Source organism: Alosa pseudoharengus, unplaced genomic scaffold, assembly GCF_046254945.1.
Source record: "Alosa pseudoharengus isolate Yale_2024_CS ecotype anadromous, Long Island Sound unplaced genomic scaffold, YU_APseudo_1.1 YU_APseudo_1.1_scf_207, whole genome shotgun sequence".
In the NCBI taxonomy this organism is placed as follows: domain Eukaryota; kingdom Metazoa; phylum Chordata; class Actinopteri; order Clupeiformes; family Clupeidae; genus Alosa; species Alosa pseudoharengus.
Genome location: NW_027468671.1, coordinates 4389 through 17284, shown reverse-complemented (window position 1 = coordinate 17284; position 12896 = coordinate 4389). Strand labels below are relative to the sequence as shown.

General features: G+C 47.5%; 1 protein-coding gene across 1 annotated transcript; it reads left to right on the top strand.

The window, feature by feature from the left end:
* The first annotated feature begins 1844 nt into the window (after positions 1-1844).
* On the top strand, positions 1845-11648 carry LOC143137403 (serine hydroxymethyltransferase, mitochondrial-like). The gene is made up of 7 exons (XM_076297585.1): positions 1845-1972; positions 4919-5058; positions 5720-5882; positions 6999-7098; positions 8196-8351; positions 8527-8634; positions 9861-11648. Exons 1-7 carry the CDS (start codon positions 1880-1882, stop codon positions 9986-9988), a joined length of 888 nt encoding a protein of 295 aa, XP_076153700.1. The 5' UTR covers positions 1845-1879; the 3' UTR covers positions 9989-11648.
* Positions 11649-12896: the final 1248 nt, after the last annotated feature.

Below are 12896 nucleotides of genomic sequence, written 5' to 3'. Positions count from 1 at the left end.
TATTATTAACAACCTGGTTGCATCCTCTCTTTGGCATCGGCTGGCTTGTGTGGATCCTCCTTCAAACATGCTACCGAAGATTCAGTCAGTCCTGGTTGATTTTTTCTGGGACAATCTACACTGGGTACCTCAGAGTGTTTTATATCTGCCTAAGGAGGAAGGTGGACATGGACTTATTCATCTACAGAGTCGAACTGCTGCCTTCCGTCTGCAGTTTGTACAGCGTCTTCTTGCAGGATCAGTGGACTCAAGCTGGAAAGCTGTAGCCTGTTGTATTTTACAACTTTTTGAAGGGTTGGGCTTAGATAGGTCTTTGTTCTGGTGTAATCCAAATAGGATGAATCTTAATTTGCTTCCTGCATTTTATAAGAATTTGTTTAAAGTCTGGTCTCTGTTTATAATACAACGCCCGCGACAGACAAGCTCATTATTCTGGTTGTTAAAGGAGCCTCTGATTCATGGTTCTGTTCTTGATGTGAGTCAGGATTTGTCCCTGGTACCTACTTCTAAGTTTATCAGCTCTGGAGTTACAACCCTTGGGGATTTAGTAGAGTTTGCTGGTCCTGATTTCAGTAATAGCCATACTTTAGCTCAACACTTAGGTGTGAAGTCCATTAGGATAGTTGATCAGCTACTTGGGAAATGGCGGTCTCTCCTAATTGGGGAGGAGATGCAATTGCTTGGAGATTTTTTTTGGGGGGAGTGTAGTCCTGACTGCCATGACCCCTTTCCCAGACTTACTTTATTTCCAGTTTTAACAGGTTGCACTGGTTGCTACTTACTCCCAGACAGTTTAGTTTTCCTGGGTCCTACAGCTGCAACTAGTAAATCATTGTATAAACTGTGTGTTCTCTCCCTAAATAAAAGGTCTCTGGACAAGAGGGTGGATACACCCTGGCGTGAAGTTTTGCAGGTTGAAAATGATGTCAAACCACAATGGCGAGCGTTGTACAAGTCACCATTAACTAAAAAAGCTGGCGATCTACAATGGCGTATTCTGCATGGTGCAATAGCAGTGAATGCTTTTATTTCTGTTTTAAATCCGATGGTTGATCAGGGGTGCCCTTTTTGTTCTGTAAGGGAGACTGTATTCCATGCCTTTATGCACTGCCAGAGGCTCAGACCTCTTTTTGCTGTATTGATGACACTGTTCTTTAAGTTTGATGAAAGTTTCTCTTCGGAGATTTTCATTTTTGGTTTTAAATATGTACAAAAGCATCGCTTCAAGTGTCAGCTCCTAAACTTTTTGCTTGGGCAAGCAAAGATGGCGATATATGTTAGTCGTAAAAGGAAAGTTGAGCAGGATACAAATGTTGATATCCTAATGGTGTTTTCTATTCTTGTAAGGTGTCGTATGTTGATTGATTTTCATTTTTATAAATCTATGAAGATTCTCGATGTTTTTGAGGAAAAATGGTGCTACAACAGCGTGATGTGTATTGTTGAGAATGATAAGCTACAGATTGCACATTACTTTAATTAGCTTTCCTAACTTTTACTTTTTGAGTACAATGTCAAGGTGATCTTGATGTATTTTTAAGTTTGTAATAAAGAGTCTTTGAAAATTCAATTCTCTCTCTCTCTCTCTCTCTCACTCTCTCTCTCTCACTCTCTCTCTATCTCTCTCTCTCTCTCTCTCACTCTCTCTCTCTCTCACTCTCTCTCTATCTCTCTCTCTCTCTCTCTCTCTCTCTCTCTCACTCTCTCTCTCTCTCACTCTCTCTCTATCTCTCTCTCTCTCTCTATCTATCTCTCTCTCTCTCTCTATCTCTCTCTCTCTCTCTCTCTCTCTCTCTCTCACTCTCTCTCTATCTCTCTCTCTCTCTCTCTCTCTCTCCCACACACACAGACTAAGACTGGTCTCATAGACTATGATCAGATGGAGCTGACCGCACGTCTCTTCCGGCCTCGCCTGGTCATCGCCGGCACCAGCGCCTACGCGCGCCTCATCGACTACGCCCGCATGAGGAAGGTGCGTCCTCCGGTCCTCCGTCCACCTGACCCCCCCCCCCCACCCCCACTCACACACATTCACATGCATGCACGCACGCACACACACTCACACACATTCACATGCACGCACACACACGCACACACTCACACACATTCACATGCACGCACACACACGCACACACACTCACACACATTCACATGCACGCACACCTTAACGGACATGAAGGTAAATGAATCAGAGGTGACCTTTTTGGGGATTATTTTGGTCTCGTTCACACACGTTTGTTTGTTTGTTTGTTTGGCACAAATGTTGCAAAGCCCACTCATTCGTTCTCACTCTCACACCCTTAACAAACCCCCTCGTTCACACACACACACACACACACACACACGTGTGCGCGCATGCACGATCACACACAGAGATAGTCACATACACACTCACACCACCCACCCAGGCGCCCGATGGAGGTAGTGTGCTTTGTCCCCCACACCCTCTGTGTTCTTGCATCCTCTGCCTGCGTGACTCTGTAAAAATCCTCTTCAGGATGTAGCGCACCGTAGCCCACCGGGTACACCATGCACACCATGCACACCATGCACACCAAACCAAATGCATTCCCTCTCCCCACACACACACACACACACACACACACAAACACAAACACACACACACCCACCAAACCAAACGCATTCCCTCTCCCCACACACACACACACACACACACACACACACACACACACACACACACACACCAAACGCATTCCCTCTCCCCACACACACACACCAAACGCATTCCCTTTCCCCACACACACACACACACACACACACACACACCAAACCAAACGCATTCCCTCCTCCATGCCTGAAATGCCGCCTGAAATGCACACGCGTTGTCACGACTACATAAACAAATGGTTATGCACATTTCGCACATATGCACATAAGCACAGTCTTGGGTGACGTTAAAAGTTGTTAGCCTATCAGGAGATTTTAAGATGATTTGCGTTACTGTGGCTACCGGTAGGCTATAAGGTCGTCTCGTTCAACTGGATGAGTATTTCCTCGAGTTGCCCCAATTAAAGTCGATGCTGCATATGGATCAGTGACAGAGGCACTGTAGTTTCAAAGACTGTTGCAGTTCATTTCAAGACTTTTCGTCAATGGTAAGACAAGAATTCTATTTCAATAGGCTATGCTTGCTTGGGCCTCTTGTGTTAATGTGCGCTGTGTGTGACCTGCGTGCGTGCACGCTCATCTGATTCTGTAGACAATTTGTTGTGTGTTCCGTTTAATGGGCTAAAAAGACAGGCTATCCACAAACGTGAACGTTTAATCACTAGCATGGGAATAACTGAGGCATCATCTGCGTTGGGCTCGGGTCGGGTTCGGACATAAAAATGAAAATGCCTGTCGGGTTCGGAAGCAACTCTGTCGGACGTGGGCCGGGTTCGGACAGAAATTTGCGGCCCGATCCGCACTCTAACACACACACACACACACACACACACACACACACACACACACACACACACACACACACACACACACACCAAACCAAACGCATTCCCTCTCCCCACAGCCTCATGCACTATGCACTCTGCACAAGTATTCACACATCCCGTCTTTGAACACTTCTGCGTAAGCAGCGCACTGATAGGTGTGTGTGTGTGTGAGTGTGTGTGTGTGAGTGTGAGCCATACGAGTGTAGTATACGCACACACACACATACATGTGCATTTGGGTGTTAAATCACGTGAGGGGCAATCTGTGCTTTTAGGCCCCAGACCCTCTGGCTTCTCCCACTTTCTGTAGTCTGACCTTTCCACATTCCACACACAGCCTGCCTTCCACACAGACACACACACACACACACACATCACATCACACACACACACACACACACAGATACACACACAGCCTGCATTCCACACAGATACACACACACACACACACACTCACATCACATATACACACACACACACACACACACACTCACATCACAGATACACACACACACACACACACACACACACACACACAGCCTGACTTCCACACAGACACACACACAGCCTGACTTCCACACACACAGGAAAGCTGAAGACGTAATTGGTAACAATACGTGACTGCTCTGAAATATTTGGTCGGTGAACTATTTGTGATGTATATTATCCTGAAAAGTCTTTTGGTATTAAAACGTTGATGAATGGAAACCATTCTGATCCTGTGAGCGACCCGCACACAGAGACAAATGACTTATTCAAATGGTAGACATGAAAAACCCCTCCCTCTTAGTTTGGGAGGACAAGATTTGGTTTGAGGGATCAACTGGAGGTGTGCTTTGAGACTTCACAGGAAGTTACTATTACGGTCACAGGAAGTTGCATTACTTCTGACAATCTTCCAGCTTGTCACCTCCGCCAACACTCTTTGTATCTGATGAGATTTCAGTGAAGGTCTGCTGTGTTCACATGAGCGTAGTCTGGCAGGGTGGCAGCCGGATTGCTGTAGTAAGAGCGTAAATGAGCGCAGTGTGAAGGAGCAATATAAGGACGTGTGTAATGAGCGCAGTGTGAAGGAGCAATATAAGGAAGTGTGTAATGAGCGCAGTGTGAAGGAGCAATATAAGGAAGTGTGTAATGAGCGCAGTGTGAAGGAGCAATATAAGGAAGTGTGCAGGTTAAAGGTGGAAACGTATGGAGTGAGTAGCTGTGTCATTTACACCTTCTCAGGTGCACAGCTGACTCATTTAGATGTAGAACCAGCTGGGGGAATATCAAGAGCAGAAGAGTTTTAACCCCCCCCTCTTTCTCCTCTTCCCTCTTTCCCTCCCTCCCCCTCTCCCCCTTTTTCTCTCTCTGTCTCTCTCTCTCCTCTCTCTCTCTCTCTGCCCACCCCATCTCTCTCTCTCTCTCTCTCTCTCTCTCTCTCTCTCTCTCTCTCTCTCTCTCTCTCTCTCTCTCTGTAGCTGTGCACTGAAGTGAAGGCCTACCTGCTGGCTGACATGGCTCACATCAGTGGGCTGGTGGCTGCCAGGGCCGTCCCCTCTCCATTTGATCATGCCGACCTGGTCACCACAACCACACACAAGTCCCTCAGAGGAGCCAGGTATGTGTGTGTGTGTGTGTGTGTGTATGAAGAAGTGAGCTGTTAGTGCTTTATCTGTTTGAGATGGAAAGATATGGAAAGGTGTGTGTGTGTATGTGTGTGGTGTGTGTGTGTGTGTTTGTGTATGTGTATGTATGTGTGTGGTGTGTGTGTGTGTGTGTGTGTGTGTGTGTGTGTGTGTGTGTGTGTGTGTATGTATGTGTGTGGTGTGTGTGTGTGTATGTGTGTGTGTGTGTGTGTGTGTGTCTTGTACTATGATCTAGAGTGAATGAAGAGAATGGGAGAGATGGAGAGGGAGGGAGAGAGATGAAAGTGTTCACTGAATTAAATTTCTCTCTCGGTGAGTGATGGACTGCTCTCTCTGGACAATGATGAATGGCTTTCGGGCTGTTGTTGTTCACAGCAGAATTACAACTGAATACAATCGGAAGTCCACTTCTGTGAGCATAAGGTGTAGCAGTGTGTCATCTCTCAGTGAGAACGATATGGATGTGTATGGTCTCTTGAGCCTCTCTCTCTCTCTCTCTCTCTCTCTCTCTCTCTCTCTCTCTCTCTCTCTCTCTCTCTCTCTCTCTCTCTCTCTCTCTCTCTCTCTCTCTCTCTCTCTCTCTCTCTCTTTCTCACATCTCTCTCTCTCTCCATCCCCACTCCTCCAATCCAGAGCCGGTATGATTTTCTACCGCAAGGGTGTGCGCTCAGTGGACAAGAAGGGCCGTGAGATCATGTACGACCTGGAGGACAAGGTCAACTTCTCCGTCTTCCCCTCGCTGCAGGGCGGCCCACACAACCACGCCATCGCTGGGGTGGCCGTCGCCCTCCGCCAGGTCAGTGCTGCTCCTCACCCCCACCTCCTCACCCCCACCTTCTCTTCCTCCTCCTCCTCAACCCCACCTCCTCTTCCTCCTCACCCCCACCTCGTCACCCCCACCTCGTCACCCCCACCTCGTCACCCCCACCTCGTCACCCCCACCTCCTCAACCCCACCTTCTCTTCCTCCTCCTCCTCAACCCCACCTCCTCTTCCTCCTCACCCCCACCTCGTCACCCCCACCTCCTCAACCCCACCTTCTCTTCCTCCTCCTCCTCAACCCCACCTCCTCTTCCTCCTCACCCCCACCTCCTTATCTCCTCACCCCCACCTCCTCATCTCCTCACCCCCACCTCCTCATCTCCTCACCCCACCCCCACCTCCTCCTCCTCATCTCCTCACCCCCACCTCCTCCTCCTCATCTCCTCACCCCCACCTCCTCATCTCCTCACCCCCACCTCCTCACCTCATCTCCTCACCTCCTCCTCCTCACCCCCACCTCCTCATCTCCTCACCCCCACCTCCTCACCTCATCTCCTCACCTCCTCCTCCTCACCCCCACCTCCTCATCTCCTCACCCCCACCTCCTCATCTCCTCACCCCCACCTCCTCACCTCATCTCCTCACCTCCTCCTCCTCACCCCCACCTCCTCATCTCCTCACCCCCACCTCCTCACCTCATCTCCTCACCTCCTCCTCCTCACCTCATCTCCTTACCTCCTCATCTCCTCTCCATTTCCTCCCCCTCAGAGTGGCTCGTTTTAAGATCCCTCATGACTACAGAATGCCTCATAGGGCGGCACCATTGAGTAGGAAAGTCATGAGATTGTATTACCTGAGAGTTTTGTAATTTTGTCAGAAGTATTTGTGATGAATTTCTATATTTAATTAACACGTACATACATGATAATGAATGTACTTCAATTGCATATTTTACTTATTGGGGAATTTTTATTCATATTTTTGGCTCCTTCCTTGGCCATTGCTTCTGGATGTTTCAATGGCTCTGTCAGTGTAAACCTGACGCACAGCACATCTAAGCTCAGGGTTTGGATGGTTTTTCTCCTGACATTTGATTTGGTAATACCTAACCTTTTAACCTTTAACCTCAACCTTTAACACTTCCCCCCCAGGCCAACACGCCCATGTTTAAAGAGTACATCGGCCAGGTAATGCGCAATGCAAAGTCCATGGCTGCTGCGCTGCTCAGGAAGGGCTACACCCTGGTCTCAGGTACCTTTACACCTTTACACAAGAGCACCTGAATACCTCACCTTTAAGACTTTGCAGATTTGCATATTGTTGGGAGAGGGGGTGGGGGGCGGTTTGCAAACTGTAATCTGTGGCCTAGGCTGTGTGGAAGGCAAGCTGTGTGTGGGATGTGGAAAGTTCATTCCTTTGTAGTTAAGGCTTAACTTTTAGACTGAACATGAACATTTAACAGTTATGAGACCTTTTAAAAATTACCAGATGAACTGGTTGATCCATCTTACAAATGTGCTTGTCAAGGAGCCACCTGCTCCCCTGGTAATGAGAGCTCACTTAAAGTGACTTGACTAACAGTGCCTCACCTCCATACCTTCATCTCTCTCTTCTTTTTCCCCCTCCATCCCTCCCTTCCTCACTCCCTCCCTTCCTCCATCCCTCCCTTCCTCCCTCCCTTCCTCCATCCCTCCCTCCGTCCCTCTCTCCCTCTCCATCCCTCCCTTCCTCCATCCCTCCCTTCCTCCCTCCCTTCCTCCATCCCTCCCTCCATCCCTCCCTCCCTCCATCCCTTTCTCCCTCCCTCCCTTCCTCCCTTCCTCCCTCCCTCCATCCCTCTCTCCCTCCCTCCCTTCCTCACTCCTTCCCTTCCTCCATCCCTCCCTTCCTCCATCCCTCCCTCCCTCCATCCCTCTCTCCCTCTCCATCCCTCCCTTCCTCCATCTCTCCCTTCCTCCATCCCTCCCTTCCTCCATCCCTCCCTTCCTCCATCCCTCTCTCCCTCTCCATCCCTCCCTTCCTCCATCCCTCCCTCCCTCTCTTCCTCCCTCCCTCCATCCCTCCCTCCCTCCCTGTCTCCCTCCCTCATCCCTCTCTCCCTCCCTTCCTCTCTCCCTCCCTCCCTCTCTCCCTCCCTCCCTTCCTCCCTCCCTCCATCCCTCTCTCCCTCCCTCCATCCCTCCCTTCCTCCCTCCCTCCATCCCTCTCTCCCTCCCTTCCTCCCTCCCTTCCTCCCTCCCTCTCTCTCTCCCTCCCTTCCTCCCTCCCTCCCTCCCTCCCTCCATCCCTCCATCCCTCCCTCTCTCCCTCCCTCCCTCCTGTCCTCCTCCACTCCTTCTCTTTCTCAGGTGGCACAGACAACCACCTGGTGCTGGTGGACCTGCGGCCACAGGGCATGGATGGGGCTCGGGCCGAGCGTGTGCTGGAGCTGGTGTCCATCACGGCCAATAAGAACACCTGTCCAGGAGACAAGAGTGCCCTGACCCCCGGCGGTCTGCGGTTAGGTCCGTCCACACCCCACCCCACCCCACCCAACCCAACCCCACTCAGATCTCAGACAGGCTGTCCCAGCTGTCTGGATTGGGAAACACTTCATATCCCTTTTGTAGTCAATGAAAAAATTGTAGCATGTAGTCTTTTTTGTTTTTAATTGTTTGTTTGTTTGTTTGGCTGTTGCAGGTGCACCAGCCCTCACCTCTAGGCAGTTTAAGGAGGCTGACTTTGAGCAGGTGGTAGATTTCCTGGATGAGGGCTTCCAAATCGCTCTGGATGTGAAGAAGAAGACAGGTGAGTTTTTTTTTTTTTTTTTTCCCGAGCAGACCTATTTAGACAACTACGAGGGCACTAGGAGAGCGCAGACCTTCGCCAAAAGGCCAAATGGGTCATGCAGTTTCGCACAACAATTAGCAAAAACTTGTGAATGAGCCCAGTGATTCCGATCTGCTCCAAAACGTAATGGGTTCTTATCTTCTTATCTTGGCCCATGTTACTCTTTTTCCAGCAAGTTCCATGTAAACGGGCCAGTAGTTTTTGCATCATCTTGCTTACAGACAATCAGACAAAATGCATGGAAAATGAATGCAATAAAGTGCAGCGATTTTCACATTTAAATGTAATGATATGTGTATTGTTGCTGCATTGAAGTAAGCACGATGTAAGAAAAATATTTGGATATTCTCTTTCTCTTGTGATTTTCTGTGGTGTATTAAGGTAAACTACAAACTCTTGCATAGCCAGGTTTAGTCATAATCACTTATTTGTGACGTCTAATGCTGCAATATTCACAGGTGTATTATGCAGTTGTCTCATCTTTGCTTTGTAAGAGCCTTTAAGGTCACAACAGCCCTACACTGAGCTTATGGGTGCTAATGGCAACAGCAGTTCACCAAGTGATAAATTTAACACCACACATGTGGTAGACTTGGGCCCCTTGGGTGGCTACAGCAACCTCTGCAAGAAATCAAAAAGATATGAACTAGCATTTTGCATAGGAAATAAGCAAAAGAAATGTGTCTCTGTTCGACTTCTAGTTGCTGTAGAGTTTCATGCAAAGATCACAATGTGAGAAAAAACTAACTGTTTTAGCTCAGAGGTGCACAGTAATTTTGTTCACCTGGCAAGTAGACGTATTCAGTTTGCTATAAAACGATTGAATGCACTCCCATGTGGGTAATTATTTGCGTAATGATCATGCTAATAAACCCTTTAGGACAACTTCCTGCATATTTGATCATTCCCTCATGCATTTTCTTTGCCTTGCACTTGCAAGCTTGTGCTAACAGTATCTAAAGAGTTGATGTCTTAGGTGGGTGGCCACCAGATATGCCATTGGTGTCAGAACCACACAATCTGTTGTGGAGACTAAAATAGATTTATCCTCCATTCTGTTTCCTGTTTGCCTCTCTGCCTTTCCATCACCTTTATACCCCCCCCCCCCCCTTCAACTTCTGGTCTCTATCCTCCTTTCCTCGTCTTTCCTCTTCCTGTCTTGTCTTTTCTGTTGTCCGGCACAGGCAAGCTGCAGGAGTTCAAGAACTTCCTCCTGGAGGACCCCGAGACGGTGGCACGCCTGGCCGAACTGCGGCATCGCGTGGAGGCTTTCGCTCGGCCCTTCCCCATGCCTGGCTTCCACGACCACTAGGGGGCCACAGCAGGAGAGGGTGATGAGAGAGGGAGAGAGAGAGAGAGAGAGTGGAAGATGAGGTGGAGGTAGGGTGATTTTAGAAGAGGGAGAGAGATGAACAAAGTGGACGCACAGGAACACAGAACACTTGTCCTTTAAAACACTTGTCCTTTAAAACACTTGTCCTTTAAAACACCTGTCCGTTTTAAAAAGGGCCAAACAATGAGAACTTCGTCCTTCTTTTCCAAATCATGTTTCATGCTGTGACTTCTCAGGAATTGGCGATAGACAGTAGAGTCTCTCTCTCTCTTTTTAAAAAAAAAAAAATTCTCCTTTTTTTTTCTTTATCTTTTTCTTTCCACTTTTTTTGTTTACACAAATCGCTGTAGTCATACCGTCTGCCTGCGCCTAAAACGGGACGTAATCTGCGAGATAATCACACACACGCACACACACACGCCCGCAAGACCATGGCCAGCCCTCAGGTGATGTGCTATCCGTCACTAGCCAGGGGAGCTGACCGGAGCCAACCGGACAAACACACAGTCTTAAAGCTGAGGTGGAGAGGGAGCATCTAGGAGACCAGCGGAGGAGAAGAGGAGAGATGCACACTTACGTTTCTTAAATAGCCTTGCCCAAGCACAGGGCAAGATGGAGCACGTAGACTGCAGCCTCATTTATAATGTCTAGTGATGTCGTTTTCTGTGATAAACTTTCGTTTCTTACACTAGGGGGTCCAACTGAGGGTGAGTGAATTGACTAACGAGTGGTAGATTCTGCAGATCTCCACGGAGATTTGCTCTGCATCAGCGATGCCACTGCAAGGATGGTGACTTAACCTTTAGTGATATGACACCTTGCATAGAAAATAATTACAATCCAGTCTTTTCACCGTCTGGGTTTGTAAAAAAGACCCAAGAAAGTAAAAGAGAATTGAAACAATACAGCTGTATATATAATTAACTCTATAAAGATAGTCCAGTGCTGAAATGCTTTATTGACCGGTGCTGGATGAGTAAATTGACCAATAAAAGCGAACATGAACTGAATCATTGTAATGGATCATGTCACTGTGCTGGAGGCCAGTGTGTTTACAGAAGGTTTATCCTGCACCGTGAACCTTTTCTATATTAGCTTTTGGACAGGTACACTTTCGACAGGTACGCTTTTGGACAGGTACGCTTTGTTTATTTCCATTTTAATCATCTGCTAACGCCTACGCCTTTTTGTAAAAAAAATCTACTTTCATGTTCTCTAGAATATGAAGTGCGGAATGCTTGCTAATTCTCTAACCTTCTGCCGAATAGTGTTCATGAGCAGAATATTACAGAATTCATGCTGTCGGCATGTTTTTCTGAAACTTCAGACTTTTAACCCTCATTAGACATAGAGATGTTTTAGAAGATACACTACAATTTAGTAGTGGTACACATCTCCAACCATTTCAACATCAGCATTTGTGTGGATGTTAGAGACTTGAGTGTATAAACCTGGTGATGTAGTAGTACTGACCTTTGACCTTTACACCTCAAACCCAAAGGCCCCCCACGGCACCCCTTCCATATAGCAGTGGTGCCAGACCTAACACAATTTTGTCTGTAAAGTTCTAAGATAAAAATCTCCTTTGTAAAGAAATTTTATAAAGAAAACAATAATCCTAATAAATATGTCAAGAAGCCATTAATTTTATTTGTTTGTTTTTACATACACACATTGTTATTGCTGTGCTCGATTTTAACTTAACTTGATTCTAACAATACAAAAAAAAATTGGAATAGAATAAATCTTTAATGTCCACCAAGGTGTAACATTCAGGTGGTATTGTCATCATATGCAATATAAGTAAAGTGTTGTTGTCAAGTACCGAAACGGAATTGATTTAGTCAGTTTACGATCTTTGAAACTTTTGAAATCACACATTTTATTTCTTTACTGCAGATCCTAATGCTCATATTATTGCACCTGTAAGTCACTTCAGCGCCATCATTCTGCCTCAGCACCACAATGTGCTAATTTGACAATAAATCTCTCATGTTCAACAGGGGAGGGATAGATGACTGCATCTGCAATTAATTGCGTTCATTAAGACTGCCATGTTGTAGTCTGAACGCCCGTCATAATTAGAACTCGGCGGAACATGATGGGGCATTACAGGGGCGGTAGCGACGTTGGCATAAGTGCTACTTCAGAGTCATATTTAAACAGCAAACACCCGCTAATGTACAGTAATTATCTCATAATAAAGTGCGAACGTCTCTCGCGGGGTAATATCGCTCGCTGCCAGTCTGTTCGCTGCGAGCGTTGGATGGATGGATCACTCGCTCGGGAGAGAAAGGGAATGTTCCCTTCATCAATTAGCAGCCTGACAGGCCTCTGCCTAAGAGGAGCTGAAGTGGAGACCGTGATTCAAAAGACATCGGCGTCACCGGGGGCTGCTGAAGGGGAGGAAGAAAAGAACGTCTCCAACACTGAGGAGAGGAGAGTGCGCTTGCCGGCGCACTAGAACGTCTCCAACACTGAGGAGAGTGTGTGCTTGCCGGCGCACTAGAACGTCTCCAACACTGAGGAGAGGAGAGTGAGCGCTTGCCGGCGCACTAGAACGTCTCCAACACTGAGGAGAGTGTGCGCTTGCCGGCGCACTGCACAATGGGATGCTGTGTAGAGCAACACGCATTGCTGTTGGCCTGCTCTGTGGGACCTTACCTATGCATGTCCTCAAGCTCAAAGGTCGTCCCTGTATTGCTAGTGTGCTAGGGATTGTTCCCCAGTTATGTATTCCTTTTGAGGTCCGGTAGTGTACACTTCACAGTAATTCTGTTTATTTGTTGTTCGTCATGGCAGCCAGTTTTCTTTTCCTTTCCTTTCTTTTTTTAAAGGAACCAAAACTGGTACTGCAATCACTTTCAAATTACTGTAGAGCAGTGTA

Excerpts from the sequence above, each read along its gene's own strand:
- LOC143137403 (XM_076297585.1), top strand. The coding sequence starts at position 1,880 with ATGGAGCTGACCGCACGTCTCTTCCGGCCTCGCCTGGTCATCGCCGGC. Across the intron at positions 5,059-5,719 it reads AAGTCCCTCAGAGGAGCCAG|AGCCGGTATGATTTTCTACC; the intron begins GTATGTGTGTGT and ends CCTCCAATCCAG. Across the intron at positions 8,635-9,860 it reads GGATGTGAAGAAGAAGACAG|GCAAGCTGCAGGAGTTCAAG; the intron begins GTGAGTTTTTTT and ends TGTCCGGCACAG.